This window comes from Saccostrea echinata, unplaced genomic scaffold (genome assembly GCF_033153115.1).
Source record: "Saccostrea echinata isolate AGI-Se365-2 ecotype Australia unplaced genomic scaffold, CSIRO_AGI_Sech_v1 ptg000034l, whole genome shotgun sequence".
NCBI lineage: Eukaryota > Metazoa > Mollusca > Bivalvia > Ostreida > Ostreidae > Saccostrea > Saccostrea echinata.
In genome coordinates this window covers 3,976,150-3,993,000 of record NW_026889783.1, presented here as the reverse complement: position 1 = coordinate 3,993,000, position 16,851 = coordinate 3,976,150, and the positions used below count along the sequence as shown (strand labels likewise).

Genomic DNA, 16,851 nt, shown 5'->3' with positions numbered 1-16,851 from the left:
ATGTCTCTACGACTTATCGTTTTGAAATTTTTTGATTATTTGTAAACTTCAAAAACTTTCAGGGGCAATAACCCATTGAAGGGTTCAACGAATAGTTTCGCAATGAAAAGATTGAAGAGTCCTCTCAATTAATCGAAGACATTGGTGAAGGTTCCGTACCTCTACGGTTTAAGGTTTCAAAGGAGTAGCGATAACAAGCTTTACGGTGAAAGGGGTAATAACTGCGTAAAGGGTCAAAGTTCAAACATGGGGGGTCGTTTTTCGGAATAACTTTTAATATCCAGTATTATGAATTATAAAGTTTTTCGATAAGTCTTGCGGTTTCAAAGCATAAGGTGAGAAATAAAATAATAAAAAACATAAGCATTTCAAGAGGTCTTTCCACAGAAAGGTGGAAAGACCTAATAAACATAAGCATTTCAAGAGGTCTTTCCACAGAAAGGTGGAAAGACCTAATAAAGCACTAGGAGACTAATTGTTCAGAGAACAATTAGAGGCCTTTCCACCTTTTTAAGTGTTTCCGTGTCATTTGGGTTGAAAAAAAGAAGAAAAATGCAAAAAAAAAAAAAAAATTGCTCTTCCAGCAGGGATCGAACCCGGCACCCTTGGTTTGAAAGGCAGGTGCGCTAACCACTGCGCTACGCATTCCGATAAGATTGGTATGTTAATTGTTGAAGACTATAGAGGAAATGCAAGCGTATTTTTAGAATCGGTAGGGGAAGAAAGAAGTTCCGTAAAAGGAAATAGTTCCTGAACTTGCAAGCAGTATGTAAAATAACAAGGGACGGGTTGCGTGAGAAAACGTTAACACTGTTCTCTAACGAAAATGTATTAATGGACTGTAAGCCCGATTCATCGATATTGTGAGCATGCTGAATTTTTTGTAAATAGCTTCGTTGTAAGCTTAAAAGATCGGGTTTGGATTTTAACATTTCTGACTGAATATCCTGAAATAAATATGAAACATTTAAATAAGCATTTCTTTGGGTTTAATTAAATATGTGTAGCCCAAATTAAATTCCCAACATGCATTTTTATAAGGGAAACACGACAATGAAAGCGAGAATTGTTTTTAATATACCGAAAATCGCTATTTCTGGAAACTGATTAATTCTAAATAAAAATCAAATAAATTCCAAATGTAAAAGAAAGAGAGAATGCTTGGTATTAAAATGTCGAAACATATCAGGAGAATTAAATGCTACTAACGACATCTGAAGAAATAGCCGATAAAAGGATTCGATCATTTCTTCGTTCACCTGCACTTAAATTTCAAACACAACAGAACTTGTAGTTTTTGCCGTGAAACTTCATGACTTCTATAAACTTATAAGACTCACCGTAAAACTCTCCAGAAAGTTTCTCTGAGGTCTATACTACATTTGTACCAAATTTGGTGTCGATCCGAGGTCTGGTTTGAATTCTAGAGTAATATTCTACATTGTTGTTGATGTGATTTTTTTTTTTTTTTTTTTTAAGACGGGGGGGGGGGGGGGGGGATGAATTATTTATTTTATGCCTCTTTTAAACTACGAATTGTAACTACTTCCACATCCTTAAGCCTTATTGTGACCTTTGAGTCAAGGTCAAAGGTCAAGGTCATTCAAAAAAAGAAAAAAGAAAAAAAAGAAAAACAAATCTTTACTTTCTAAGTTTTTACCTGATACTGGATCTGAATGTATGTCCTTACTTTTCTATTTGACCCAAAGTCAAGGTCAAAGGTCAAGGTCAAAGTTCAAGGTCATTTGGCGAATTGCTATATTTTATATAAAGAATTTCTTATGTTTTTAAATGACCTTGACCTTTGACCTTGACCTATATTTCAAGGTCAAAGGTCAAATATGCCGATGCAGTTGGTCCCATGTCTCTAGGATACACGGTTTTAAAAAAAAGTTCATTAAATGTAAGTAGCGTAAACTTTCAGGGGCAGTAACTCATACAAGGGACCAAAGAATGCTTTGGCAATGATAGAATGAAGAGAGTACTAAATGAGTCGAGGACACTGATGAAGGTTTGGAATCTCTACGGTTTACGGTTTCGGAGGAGTAGCGATAACAAGGTTTTATTGCGAAAGGGGTGACAACTTTTGAATGGGTCAAGCTTGGGGGACAAAAATGAAATCCTTGAAATAGTTTTAGAAGGACATATTATAGATGCAAAGATATGTAGTATATGTCGAAAGACAAAAGAGTTATTTAAAAAGCTAATTTTCTCATATTTTGAATGACCTTGATCTTGGACCTCTATATAAATTTCAAGGTCAAATGTCAAAGAATTTAATGCAGTTGGTCCCATGTCTTTACGACTTGTCGTTTTGAAAAATATTTCATTATTCGTAATCATCGAAAACTCTCAGGGGTGATAACTTAATAAAGGGCTGGACAAATCATTTCGCAATGAAAGATTGAAAAGTCCTCTCAAGTAGTCGAAAACATTGGTGAAGGTTCTGTATCTCTACGGTTTATGGTTTCGAAGGAGTAGCGATAACGGGCTATTCTTGCGAAAGGGGCAATAACTTCGTAAGAGGTCATGGGTCAAACACGGGGGGTTGTTTTTCGAAATAACTTTTAATGTCCAGTATCACGAACTATAAAGTTTTTCGATAAGTCTTGCGGTTTCAAAAGTCCGGGAAGAAAAAGAAGAAGAATAATAATAATAACTAGTAGACTAATTGTTCTCGAACAATTAGAGGTCTTTCCACCATCTTTAAATTTCATAAATTCTTCATATTTAACTCTCTACTGTTTATTTTTTTACAAAAGAAACCAGAAATGGCTTGAGAGATGGAAAAAATGAAAATTTTAAAAATTTTGAAATGACCTTGACCTTTAACCTTGAATAAATATTCAAGGTCAAAGGTCAAGGGTCACATTGCAATTAACCCCATGCTTCTACGACTTTTACTTTTAAAGTTATAAGGTTTACTAGTAAGCGCAAAGACGTTAAAGGGCGATAACTCATATAAGGGGTCACCGGATACTTTCGCACTGTATAGATTGAAGTTGTGTCTTAAGACCCTGAATACATTAGTGAAGGTTTCGTGTCTCTGCGGTTTACGGTTTCGGAGGAGTAGCAATAACAAGGTTTTTCGCACAAGGGGCAATAACTTTTAAAAGGGTTAAGCTTAGGGGACAAGATTTAAATCTTTGAAATAGTTTTAAAAGTACATATAAAAGATGCAAGATGTACTGCATATGTTGAAAGACAAAAGAGCTATTAAAAGAGCTTTATTTCTCATATTTGGAATGACCTTGACCTTTGACCTTGACATAATCTTCAAGGTCTAGGGTTAAAGAATCTAATGCAGTTAGTTTCATGTCTCTACGGCTTATCGTTTTGAAATATTTTCATTATTTGTAAACTTCAAAAACTTTCAGGGGCAATAACTCATAAAAGGGCTCAACAAATCCTTTCATAATGAATAGATTGAAGAGTCTTCTCAATTAGTCGAAGATATTGGTGAAGGTTTCGTAACTCTACGGTTTACGGTTTCGGAGGAGTAGCGATAACAAGGTTTCTAGTGAAAGGGGCAGTAACTGCGAAAGGGGTCATAGGTTATATGCGTTGGGTCAAATTTGTTCATAAATTTTTATGACCGTTATCATGAACAAAAAATCTTTTCGATAAATGTCGAAACAAAAAATCAGCGGAAGAAAAATAATAACAAGAAGAAGAATAATAACTAGTAGACTAATTGTTCTCGAACAATTAGAGGTCTTTCCACCTTCTTTAAATTTCATATATTTTTCACATTTTACTCTATAAAGTTAATTTTTATACCAAAAGAATCCATAAATGGCTTGAAAGATAGAAAAAATGAAAAATTTAACAAATTTGAAATGACCTTGACCTTTGACCTTGAACAAATTTTCAAGGTCAAAGGTCAAGGGTCACATTGCACTTGACCCCATGCTTCTATGCCTTTTAGTTTTGAAGTTATAAGGTTTAATAGTAAGCGCAAATACATTAAAGGGCAATAACTCATATAAGGGGTCAATGGATACTTTCGCACTGAATAGATTGAAGTTGTGTCTAAAGACCCTGAAGACATTAGTGAAGGTTTTGTGTCTCTACGGTTTACGGTTTCGGAGGAGTAGCGATAACAAGGTTTTCAGTAAAAGGGGCAATAACTTTTAAAGGGGTAAATCTTAGGGGACAAGTACAAAATCTTTGAAATAGTTTTAAGAGGACATATTAATGATGCAAAGATATTTAGTATATGTTGAAAGACAAAAGAGATATAAAAAGAGCTTAATTTCTTATATTTTGAATGACTTTGACCTTTGACCTTTGCATATATTATATGGTCAAAGGTCATTGAATCTTATTCAGTTGGTCCCATGTCTCTATAACTTATTGTTTTGAAAATTTTTAATTATTTGTAAACATCAAAAACTTTCAGGGGCAATAACTCATAAAAGGGGTTGACGAATACTTTCGCAATGAAAAGATTGAAGAGTCCCCTCAATTAGTCGAAGTCATTTGTGAAGGTTCCGTACCTCTACGGTTTATGGTTTCGGAGGAGTAGCGATAACAAGGTTTCTATCAAAAGGGGCAATAACTGCGAAAGGGGTCATAGGTTATACGCGTTGGGTCAAATTTGTTCCTAACTTTTTATGACCTTTACGGTCAACGAATAATCTTTTCGATAAACATCGAAACAAAAAATCAGCGGAAGAAGAATAATAATAACTAGTAGACTAATTGTTCTCGAACAATTAGAGGTCTTTCCACCTTTAAATTTCATATACTCTTCATATTTAACTCTCTACTCTTTATTTTTATACAAAAGAAACCAGAAATGGCTTGAGAGATGGAAAAAATGAAAATTTAAAAATTTTGAAATGACCTTGACCTTTGACCTTGAACAAATATTCAAGGTCAAAGGCCAAGGGTCACATTACAATTAACCCCATGCTTCTACCACTTTTAGCTTTAAAGTTATAAGGTTTACTAGTAAGCGCAAAGACGTTAAAGGGCGATAACTCATATAAGGGGTCATCGGATACTTTCGCACTGAATAGATTGAAGTTGTGTCTAAAGACACTGAATACATTAGTGAAGGTTTCGTGTCTCTGCGGTTTACGGTTTCAGAGGAGTAGCGATAACAAGGTTTTTCGCACAAGGGGCAATAACTTTTAAAAGGGTTAAGCTAAGGGGACAAGATTTAAATCTTTTAAATAGTTTTAAAAGTACATATTAATGATGCAAAGATATACTGTATATGTTGAAAGATAAAAGAGCTATAAAAAGAGCTTTATTTCTTTTATTTGGAATGACCTTGAACTTTGACCTTGACATAAACTTCAAGGTCTAGGGTTAAGGAATCTAATGCAGTTAGTTTCATGTCTCTACGACTTATCGTTTTGAAAATTTTTCATTATTTGTAAACTTCAAAAACTTTCAGGGGCAACAACTCATAAAAGGGCTCAACGAATCCTTTCGTAATGAATAGATTGAAGAGTCTTCTCAATTAGTCGAACACATTGGTGAAGGTTTCGTAACTCTACGGTTTACGGTTTCGGAGGAGTAGCGATAACAAGGTTTCTAGCGAAAGGGGCAATAACTGCGAAAGAGGTCATAGGTTATACGCGTTGGGTCAAATTTGTTCATAACTTTTTATGACCTTTACGATGAACAAAAAGTCTTTTCGATAAATGTCGAAACAAAAAATCAGCGGAAGAAAAATAATAATAAGAAGAATAAGAAGAAGAAGAATAATAATAATAAACAGAAGAAAATCAATAGGTCTTTCCACAGAAAGGTGGAAAGACCTAACTAGTAGACTAATTGTTCTCGAACAATTAGAGGTCTTTCCACCTTCTTTAAATTTCATATATTCTTCACATTTAACTCTCTACTGCTTATTTTTATACAAAAGAAACCAGAAATGGCTTGAGAGATGGAAAAAATGAAAATTTTAAAAAATTTTGAAATGACCTTGACCTTTGACCTTGAACAAATATTCAAGGTCAAAGGTCAAGGGTCACATTGCAATTAACCCCATGCTTCTACGACTTTAAGTTTTAAAGTTATAAGGTTTACTAGTAAGCGCAAAGACGTTAAAGGGCGATAACTCATATAAGGGGTCACCGGATACTTTCGCACTGATTAGATTAAAGTTGTACCTAAAGACCCTGAATACATTAATGAAGGTTTCGTGTCTCTGCGGTTTACGGTTTCGGAGGAGTGGTGATAACAAGGTTTTTTGCACAAGGGGAAATAACTTTTAAAAGGTTTAAGCTTAGGGGACAAGATTGAAATCTTTGAAATAGTTTTAAAAGTACATATAAAAGATGCAAAGATATACTGTATATGTTGAAAGACAAAAAAGCTCTAAAAAGAGCTTTATTTCTCATATTTGGAGTGACCTTGACCTTTGACCTTGACATAATCTTCAAGGTCTAGGGTTAAAGAATCTAATGCAGTTGGTTTCATGTCTCTACGACTTATCGTTTTGAAAATTTTTGATTATTTGTAAACTTCAAAAACTTTCAGGGGCAATAACTCATTGAAGGGCTCAACGAATCCTTTTGTAATGAATAGATGGAAGAGTCCCCTCAATTAGTCGAATACATTGGTGAAGGTTCCGTACTTCTACGGTTTAAGGTTTCAAAGGAGTAGCGATAACAAGCTTTACGGTGAAAGGGGCAATAACTGCATAAGAGGTCAAAGTTCAAACATGGGGGGTCGTTTTTCGGAATAACTTTTTATATCCAGTATCATGAACTATAAATTCTTTTGATAAGTTTTGCGGTTTCAAAAGTCCTGGTGAGAAATAAAATAATAATAAACATAAGCATTTCAAGAGGTCTTTCCACAGAAAGGTGGAAAGACCTAATAATAATAAACAGAAGAAAATCAATAGGTCTTTCCACAGAAAGGTGGAAAGACCTAATAATAAACAGAAGAAAATCAATAGGTCTTTCCACAGAAAGGTGGAAAGACCTAATAATAATAAACAGAAGAAAATCAATAGGTCTTTCCACAGAAAGGTGGAAAGACCTAATAAACATAAGCATTTCAAGAGGTCTTTCCACAGAAAGGTGGAAAGACCTAATAAGAATAAGTTCAAAGAAATACATTTACTATTGTGATGACAATAAAGGAACTTGAAAATAGGTCAATTTGACTTGATAATAAATGAAATTGACTGTTGGTGACCTTGACAATAGGTGAACTTGACTGTCGGTGACCTTAACAATATGTGACCTTGACTTTAGGTGACCTTGACAGTAGGTGAACTTAATTGTTGGTGACCTTAACAATATGTGAACTTGACTTGACTTTAGGTTACCTTGACAATAGGTGAACTTGACTTGACAGTAGGTAACCTTGACAACAGGTTGACTTGACAATAAACGAACTTGACTGTAGGTGACCTTGACAATAGGTGAACTTGACAACAGGTTATCTTGACAACAGGTGAACTTGTCATGACAATTATTAAACTTGGCTTGAATTTCCCAGAGGTGTATGTTGTATTTTTCAGCTGGAATATTTGCTGTCCCTGATTATCTGAACAAGGAGGTGGTCAGTCTGCTGTGTATGATGCTCCAAGTGGATCCCCTTAAACGGGCCACGATATCCCAGATAAGGTAAACAGTCAAGATATCCCAGATAAGGTAAACAGTCACGATATCCCAGATAAGGTAAACAACTACGATATCCCAGATAAGGTAAACAGTCACAATATCCCAAATAGGGTAAACAGTCACGATATCCCAGATAAAGTAAACAGTCACGATATCTCAGATAAAGTAAACAGTCACGATATCCCAGATAAAGTAAACAGTCACAGTATCCTAGATAAGGTAAACAGTCATGATATCCCAGATACGGTAAACAGTCATGATATCTCAGAAAGGATAAACAGTCACGATATCCCAGAAAAAGTAAACAGTCAAGATATCCCAGATAAGGTAAACAGCCAAAATATCCCAGAGAAGATAAACAGGCTTCAGTATCCCAGATAAGGCAAACAGTCACGATATCCCAGATAAGGTAAACAACCACGATATCCCAGATAAAGTAAACAGTCGCGATATCCCAATATAAAGTAAATAGTCATGATATCCCAGATAAGGTAAACAGTCATGATATCCCAGATAAGGTAAACAGTCACGATATCCCAGATAGGGTAAACAGCCAAAATATCCCAGAGAAGGTAAACAGTCACAATATCCCAGATAGAGTAAACAGCCAAAATATCCCAGAAAAGGTAAACAGGCTTCAGTATCCCAGAAAAGGTAAACAGTCACGATATCCCAGATAAAGTAAACAGTCATGATATCCCAGATAAGGTAAACAGTCACGATATCCCAGATAAGGTAAACAGCCTCGATATCCCAGATAAAATTAACAGCCACGATATCCCAGATAGATAAACAGCCACGATATACCAGATAAGGTAAACAGTCACGATATCCCAGATAAAGTAAACAGCCACAATATCCCAGATAAGGTAAGCAGCCACATTATCACACATAAGGTAAACAGCCACGATGTTTACCTTTTCGTCGAATCATCTTCAAACAAATTTTTCTGTTGTTTCCAAATATAATTTTTGTCTCATCACTAAAAACTACTGATGAACAGTGCTTCTCAACAGTCCAATTTCATTTCTGCCGACAAAGTTATTCATCTTGCACTGTCAACGCGAGAAATCATTATGGTCTTGGAAATGGGATGACGTTTGTAACTATGCTTCATCTTTCAGTTCTTGCTTCATTGTTCGAAGATGTATTTCTTTGTTAATAATTGAGCATATAGATACAGACTGTAGATGATACATGGTACAGATTTAGATGCACACTGTAGATAATATGTGATATAGATTTAGATACAGACTGTAGACGAGGCATGGTACAGATTTAGATGCACAATGTAGATGATATGTGATATAGATTTAGATACAGACTGTAGATGATACATGGTACAGATTTAGATGCACACTGTAGATGATATGTGATATAGATTTAGATACAGACTGTAGATGATACGATAATACATGGTACAGATTTAGATGTACACTGTAGATATGTGATACAGATTTAGATACAGACTGTAGATAAGGCATGGTACAGATTTAGATGCACACTGTAGATGATATGTGATATAGATTTAGATACAGACTTATATCGAAAACTCTTTAACAGGGAGCATGAGTGGTTCCAGAAGGACCTGCCATCTTACCTGTTCCCTTCCCCACAAGACCAGGACGCCTCCATTGTAGAAATGGATGTCATACGAGAAATTTGTGAGGTATGTCATACATGAAATCTCCCTGTGAGTGAGGTGAGTTACATGTGTAACTTGTGAGATAAGTTTTACATGAAATCTATCTGAGTGATGTGAGTTACACGTGTAACTTGTGAGATAAATTACACATGAAATCTGTGAGTAAGGTAAGTTACATGTGTAACTTGTGAGATAAGTTATCCATGAAATCTGTTTGTGAGTGAGGTAAGTTCATGTGTAAATTGTGAGATAAGTTATACATGAAATCTATCAGTGGGTGAGGTTAGATATATGTGTAACTTGTGAGATAAGTTATACATGAAATCTGTGAGTGAGGTAAGTTGCATGTGTAACTAGTGAGATAAGTTAATTTTCATTGAGAAATTTGTTACAAATTGTGCCAATGCAGGTTTAATCATTGATGTTTACAAATTTTTTAAATATATACAACTCTCAGCTTTACAACTTTCAACTTTATATGGGTACATGCATAAGACAATGACTAATAAACAGAAGAGGCATTGTATAGTAACGTATACATATAAATGTAGCGGTGTATGTTAATTTATAGCAGCAATGAGTATGTAGCGGTAATGACTATATTGAAAATGGCAGTAATGTAATGCCTCCCAAAAATTATGTTGTAGTTTCCTTTAATTTCTTGGACTAGAGTTAGACAAATTGACAAATTACTTAGTACTAGTAATTATATCAAGTGATTGATGAAAAATTATATTAACAACTCAGAAAAAGGCTGAATTCTGATGATTCAATTTGAACAGAAATTTGGTGTGACTGAATATGAAGTCCAGAGAGCTTTACTGAGCAATGACCCTCATGACCAGCTAAATATAGCCTATCACCTGATTGTGGACAACCGGAGACTCGCCGGGGAAGGTAAGGGAGGACTAGATTTACCGTGTTGACCACATCTTGATTGTAGTGAATAAATTTTGTAAATTTTTTCTTGAAGGTTTGCATGTATTTTGCATATTGACTTTTTAGAATTTTTGAAATTGTTATAATATTTTTTGTATCAATATGTTGTATCTGACAGGTGATTATGGAGGTAAAGTTGTCTCTCATGAGTTTTGGATAACATTCAAAGTACATGTATATAGCAGATCTTTCTTTGATTGTTTTTGTGTTTGTGTAGTGGATTTTTTCTGATTTCATTGATGAGTCCACTTCTTTTTTAACCTCAGTGTCCACCACTAGTACATGTATGTACTGATTTTACTGTTTTAGCTTAGCTGGTTCCATCTCTACCCTCTCTATTACATATAACAATGCATACATTTTCTATATTGGGTTTTTATTGAAGAAAAATATTAAATATTAAAAAATACTAAAAATGTTTCTCTAGTTTCTATTTTCAAAGAATCTTGCAGATTAGAAAATTTAAAAAAAAAATTACATTTTCATGCTCTCTAATATCTCTTTTCTAATTTCTTTTGCACAAAAATAAAATTTCTGATTTTCACATTGCATTAAACATTCATATTTTTTTTTTAAAAATACATGTATGTCATTGCTTAGCATAAAAAACTAATGACTTACAGTTTTAATTCACCAACCTGATTGGTATGTTCATTGGTTTCTGGCTTTTCATTTTCCCAGTGACTAGTAATGTTGGAATTGGTACAGATTTATAAATGAATTCCTCTCACAGTCTTGAGCAGTTGATGAACGTGTTCTTTATTCATGTTCAACATCATGAGCCTTGTTGCTGTGCCTTGTCATGTTCAGCTTAGCTCTCAGAGTTCATGGGCTGCATATCAAGTACTTGTGTACTTAAATAATGTAATTGAGATGGGGCATTTTCTGTTTAACAATAAATAGCAGCAATTAGTTTATTATGTATCCAGAATTCAGAATTAATGTTCATGAATTGTTATATGATTTAAAATGTAGTAATCTCACATCTTTTCAGGAACCATATACAAAAAATGATTTTATGACCTGTATATTTCATATAAAATATTATTGAAGAAGTAAATTTCTACTCTCTAGTGAATGATGTTAATAAACAATACATGAAATAACACAGGAAAAGAAAACTCTTATCAGTGCCGTAATTATCTGTGGATGGTTGTATTAATGTTGATTTTCCTTTTCCAGTTACAGATGTTGAGTTACATGAGTTTTATCTGGCCTCCAGTCCTCCCCCTGACTCCTTCCTTCTGGTAATGTATGCCACTGTATACCCCTGTAGACACAACTGTACACTACTGTAACACACTGTACACCACTGTAACCTATTATCTAATACTTAACCATGTACAAAACACACTGAATAATAATTATAACTACAGTATTTGATTACCCAGTAATATGTTCTCCTTTGAGCACTAGAAACCACACAACACAGACACTTGACCAATTCTGTGAACACCTTAAAATTTAATAACACATGTTCCTTACAGAAATATATCACAACTGCATATAATTATATGACAGTGTATTTATCAACAATCTACATTAAGTAGGTGCAGTTCAAGAAAATTATGCTGTATATAAAATTAGTTTTGTTTCTTAACTTATAGTGACTGTCATAGTTTTAACTGAAGGTCCATGTAGTTACACTGTTTTTAGAAGCTGACAAACATTGCAGAATTTTATGTCAGGTGGTATACTGCATTAATTGACACAAGTAATATACTTCTCAAATATGTCTATAAATAGCCACAAAACATTCAGTCTTGTGAACAGCTAAATATACATATGTAGAAGAAGTTATGAAATTCCAAACATTTCAAGTTCAGTATTTTTAAACTGAGTTAATTTTTCATAAAGTTTGATCATTCATCAATTATGTATTTTTTCATAAAATTTTAATCTTTAAAAAATCTTTTTAAAAAACCATGATCATTTTAAATTAAGAATTACAGATATGATTTTGTTTCATGTTTTATTGTTTAATGAAAAATTGTATATTTCATGATTCTGCCATGAGTACTGTATAATTGTTTCTGTTTTTGGCAATAGGCAAAGCAGTCTCATATACTGGGCACACCAACTCCCCAGGAACATGTTAGTATTTCACTGACAACACCCCTTATCTAGACCTACAGTAAACTGCACAGTTTTCTATAGTGTGTATGTCACTGTTGCAGAATTAAGCTGTTTTGCGAGCTCAATTGAGCCCAAGGCTCATGTGAACTTTTCTGAGCAAAGTTTGTCATCTATCTGTCATTTTTGTCTGGACAACTTTTAAGCAACTTTGACCAAACCATTCTTGATTATTGGATGTCATGATTCATGTAAGCAAAAGGCCATGTCTTCTTTCAAGGGAAGATAAGTAAAAATAGAGAAAATAGGGTGAGACATTGAAAAATCTTATTCTCAAGAACTTCTGAGCTGGTAAAGCCAAACCTTGGAGGAAAATTTACAAACATGTTCATGTTTATTCAGACCATTTCTTAAGGGGCAAGGGAGAGGCTGTAATGGAGAATTGAAGATTCAAATACAATATGTAGGAACATACATGTATATGTAAAATCATTAAAAATCTCTTCATAAACAACTGGACCAGATTTAACAAAATTTAAAATGTGAAAGCAAAACATGTTCTGTAGATCCAAATGTGAATAAATTATGAACCCTGAGGTTAAATAGGTACTTTTATGGGAGATTTTACATATGAATACACAGAATTTCTCAATAATCATGATAACAACAAGACTATTACAGTGTATTGATAAATTTCATAACAATTAGTTTACTGTAGTTAAAAGTTGTTGAATATGTTTGACAGGGAGATTTGACTCGGGTGAGCAGTGTGGCCATTGGACCTCTTGTTTCCCTTTATATTTGATTGTAAATGTTTGAGCTGCATCAATATAGACCTCATGTTCTGCAGTACTTAGCTCAGCAATCTGTAGTCTCTCTGGCCAATCATTTAACAGAATTTAATACTAGTACCAACTCGAGAAATCTGAGGATGTGTATAAAAGTATGCTTGTATTATTCATGTTCATGTACTAGTATAGAACAATGCTTGTTCATTAAAGTCATAAGAATGCTTATTTTATTTACATTTGAGTAACTTATTATGCTAAAGAAAAAATAAATACATATTAGCCCTACTTAAGCAGAGATCGGCTTCTTATTAAGTCAGTATTTTTCCACTGCTTTTGGACTTAAAAATCTGCTACAGCTATAGTATATATTTTGTTAGTAACCTAGGTTGTAGGGCTGTGGAGCTTCCATGATAATCATTTGATGGGAAATCTCATCTCTTTTTTTAAATTTTAGATTTGTCTATAATATTGGATGATTGCTATTTAATATTTTAAAGTGAAAGCATATAGTACTGCAAGCACAAATGCTGTAAACATTGAATGTTTGATGATGCTATAAGCTGACAAATGCTTAATAATAAGTAGAGTGAATTGAACATATTTTATTGACAGAGTCAAAAGGAGAAGACACAAGTTCTATAACTTACATACTCTTCTCAAAATAAAAGAAGTAGAGTTTCCACCTTCAGTGTTCTTATCCTTTTTAAAGAGCAGTGGTAGTGCTAGTAGACCATCAATGTTACCATATTTCTAAAATATTGAAATCATCAAACTTTCAATTCTTCAATATAACCACATTTATATTATCCTGGGTGATGGGATCTTTTTTTTTTCTTCTTTTTTTTTTTGATACTGAGATTTGAAATGAATTCAGTAAAAAAAAAGTAAATAGTCCTTTCATGATTTGTTTATATTTTGCTTTTTATCCACTTTACAATTTAAAAAATGCACATCATTTGATGCATATTAGATATTTTAAATAGAGAAATCATTAAGAAGTGTGCAAAATTCTGGAGAACCAGTATTTGATGGCTCTTGAAAAATAATGTATTGTCTTGGAATTATTTTTAATCAAAACTTTAAAAACAAACAGATAAAATGTAATGTGTGACAAATAATATTATTAATAACATTGCCATCAACTAATTTGAATACATTTGACTGGGGCTTGCTGCTTGTTATTTTAGCAATAAGTTGTTCAAATTCCCGCCCATGAATTCCAATAAAAACTTTTTTTTTTTTTAAAAAAAAAAGAAAGAAACTTCCCAGAGAATTTAGAATTATGTCACTAGTCAAGTGACCAGGAAGACTAAATACTCAGTTGTGCCAATCTGATGTTGTGTCCTGATGGATTCTGTTTAAATCCAGGCAGAATTTGAAAGGGGTGTTTGAACACAAAAATTTTAGCATTTTACATCATTTTTGATGACTGATTTAAAAAAACCTAAGGATTTTATTAACCTTTTATGGCCACTGACATCTATGTTTTTATTTGGTTTTACTTTCTGATGGTCTGTAGTTGTGTTCAGGTATTTGAGCAGCATATCACTGTCTAAGGTTTGTTTTATTATTCAACTTTGAATAAAAAAAAATTGAGCTATAGGTCTGATTAGGGTTAGGGACTTATGGTTTTAATCATTCTACTACATTTATTTTCTGGTGGTTGTTTTTATTGAGGTCATAGAATCTTATCCTCATAATAGCTTTTACACAAATATCATTTGTTCTAGCTAAGATGAAGGCAGCGGTCTGTTTATGTTAGATTCACCCACAACACACTGATAAATTACTGTAAACCAACTTTTATTCGCATGTGAGAAATATCCGCGAGTTTTGCAACCCTGGTTTAACTTGATAATATTAATCGCCGCAAAGTATTGATTTTGCTTTGTATTTGTTGTGAATGTTTCCTTAGTCATGGAAAGTAATCGTCATGGATTGATTTCAAACTGACGAATCACGAATCAAAGATGATGCGAATAATAGTTGGTTTACAATATTTCAATATTTTTTAGCTCACCTCGACGAAGTCGAGATGAGCTTATGCTATACCCCTGGCGTTGGCGTTGGCGTAAGCGTCGGCGTCCCAGTTAAAGTTTTATGAGCAAGTCCCATTCCGAAGTAACTATAGGCCCTACCTGGACCACACTTGCATGGATGATGCATCTAGGGATGGACACTACCACACTTGCTTCAGATGCTGGATCTGACGTAGATTTTCCAGATGAGTGACCAGGTTAAAGTTTTTGGAACAGGTCCATTCCCAAGGAATTATAAGCCCTACCTAGACCAAACTTGCATGGATGATGCATCTAGGGATGAACACTACCACACTTGCATCGGATGCTGGTTCTGACCTAGATTTTCCAGATGAGTGACCAGCTTAAAGTTTTTGGAGTAGGTCCATTACCAAGTAATTATAAGCCTTACCTGGACCAAACTTGCATGGATGATACATCTAGGGATGGACACTACCAACTTGCTTCAGATGCTGGATCTGACCTAGATTTTCCAGATGAGTGACCAGGTTAATGTTTTTGGAGCAGGTCCATTCCCAAGTAATTATAAGCTGTACCTTGACCAAACTTGCATGGATGATGCATCTGGGGATGGACACTACTATACTTGTTTTGAAAGCTGGGTCTGACCTAGATTTTCCAGATGAGTGACCAGATTGAAGTTTTTGGAGCAGGTCCATTCCCAAGGAACTGTAAGCCCTACTTGGACCAAATTTGCATGGATGATGCATCTAGGGATGTACACTAACTAACCTGCTTCGGATTCTGGATCTCACCTAGATTTTCCACATGAGTGAATTTTAGCCATATTTTAACCAAATTAGCATGGATGATGATGTATCTAGAGATGAACACTTCCAGACTTGCTTTGGATTCTGAATCTAATATTGATGGATATTAATCTTCGGATGTACACTAAATATGATGTGAGATTTCCTTACTTATAGATAACATTCGTCGAGGTCAGCTTAGTAATCTTTGATTACCTATGTTTTTCATTGTCAAGAGAGACTTAGGTGCAAGCATATCTTGAACCTTAGAAACATATAATAAAGTTGATTTGGGGTGAATGTGAATTATTGATATTAAGCTTATATTTATGATTTACTTTTCTTTTTATTATCTTTAATAAGCAGACAGTCCATCATTTGTAGCATCTGTACTCTGTATATATTTCATTCCCTTCACAATACAATGTTCTTATATAATTATTTGATCTCTGTTTTTTGTGGAATGATTGATGCCATTGACCAGGCATGAGCATGCAATGTTACCCTGTGTTGTACCCCACAACTTGATCCTTTTTATAATCGTGCATGGATCTGCTCTTATTGGAGCCTTATTAAGGCTAGAGTCTGAGACTACCCTCCACCCTGTTGTATAATGTTACAATTCTAAGATGATTTCTGAACAACACTTGATGCGACCAATAATCTCTAATATACCTGTAACTATCTAAGATTTAATGATATACACCTGGTAGTTTGTACTAATGCCAGGTGATAATTAGTATTTCTGTTGTTGTTACAGACCACACTTGTAATTTGTACTAATGCCAGGTGATAATTTGTATTTCTCTTGTTTTTACAGACCACACCTGTAATTTGTACTAATGCCAGGTGATAATTTTTTTTTTCTTGCTGTTACAGGCCACAAGTCCCATGAGACCTCACCCAGAAAGGATGCCAGGTAAATATAACAGTGTCACATCCTCCTCAGGAGTAAAGCTTAACATTGACAATGCAAACTGCATTTTATTGTAGTGTCTTTAAGTAACATTTAAATATTTA

At 34.1% G+C, this 16,851-nt stretch overlaps 1 protein-coding gene across 15 annotated transcripts in view; it reads left to right on the top strand.

Annotated features, from left to right (window-relative positions):
* Positions 1-16,851, top strand: part of LOC133199586 (5'-AMP-activated protein kinase catalytic subunit alpha-2-like) — a 31,250-nt gene that overhangs the window by 5,524 nt on the left and 8,875 nt on the right. For 6 of the 15 annotated variants that reach the window (XM_061335404.1, XM_061335403.1, XM_061335402.1 and 3 more), the window contains 8 exons: positions 7,493-7,598; positions 9,159-9,264; positions 10,023-10,137; positions 10,298-10,309; positions 10,446-10,463; positions 11,362-11,426; positions 12,229-12,273; positions 16,711-16,750. In XM_061335404.1, the coding sequence (XP_061191388.1) occupies positions 7,493-7,598; positions 9,159-9,264; positions 10,023-10,137; positions 10,298-10,309; positions 10,446-10,463; positions 11,362-11,426; positions 12,229-12,273; positions 16,711-16,750 (507 nt within the window). The remainder of the gene's footprint in view (positions 1-7,492; positions 7,599-9,158; positions 9,265-10,022; positions 10,138-10,297; positions 10,310-10,445; positions 10,464-11,361; positions 11,427-12,228; positions 12,274-16,710; positions 16,751-16,851) is intronic. The other 9 variants (XM_061335417.1, XM_061335416.1, XM_061335414.1 and 6 more) reach the window with 6 other exon arrangements.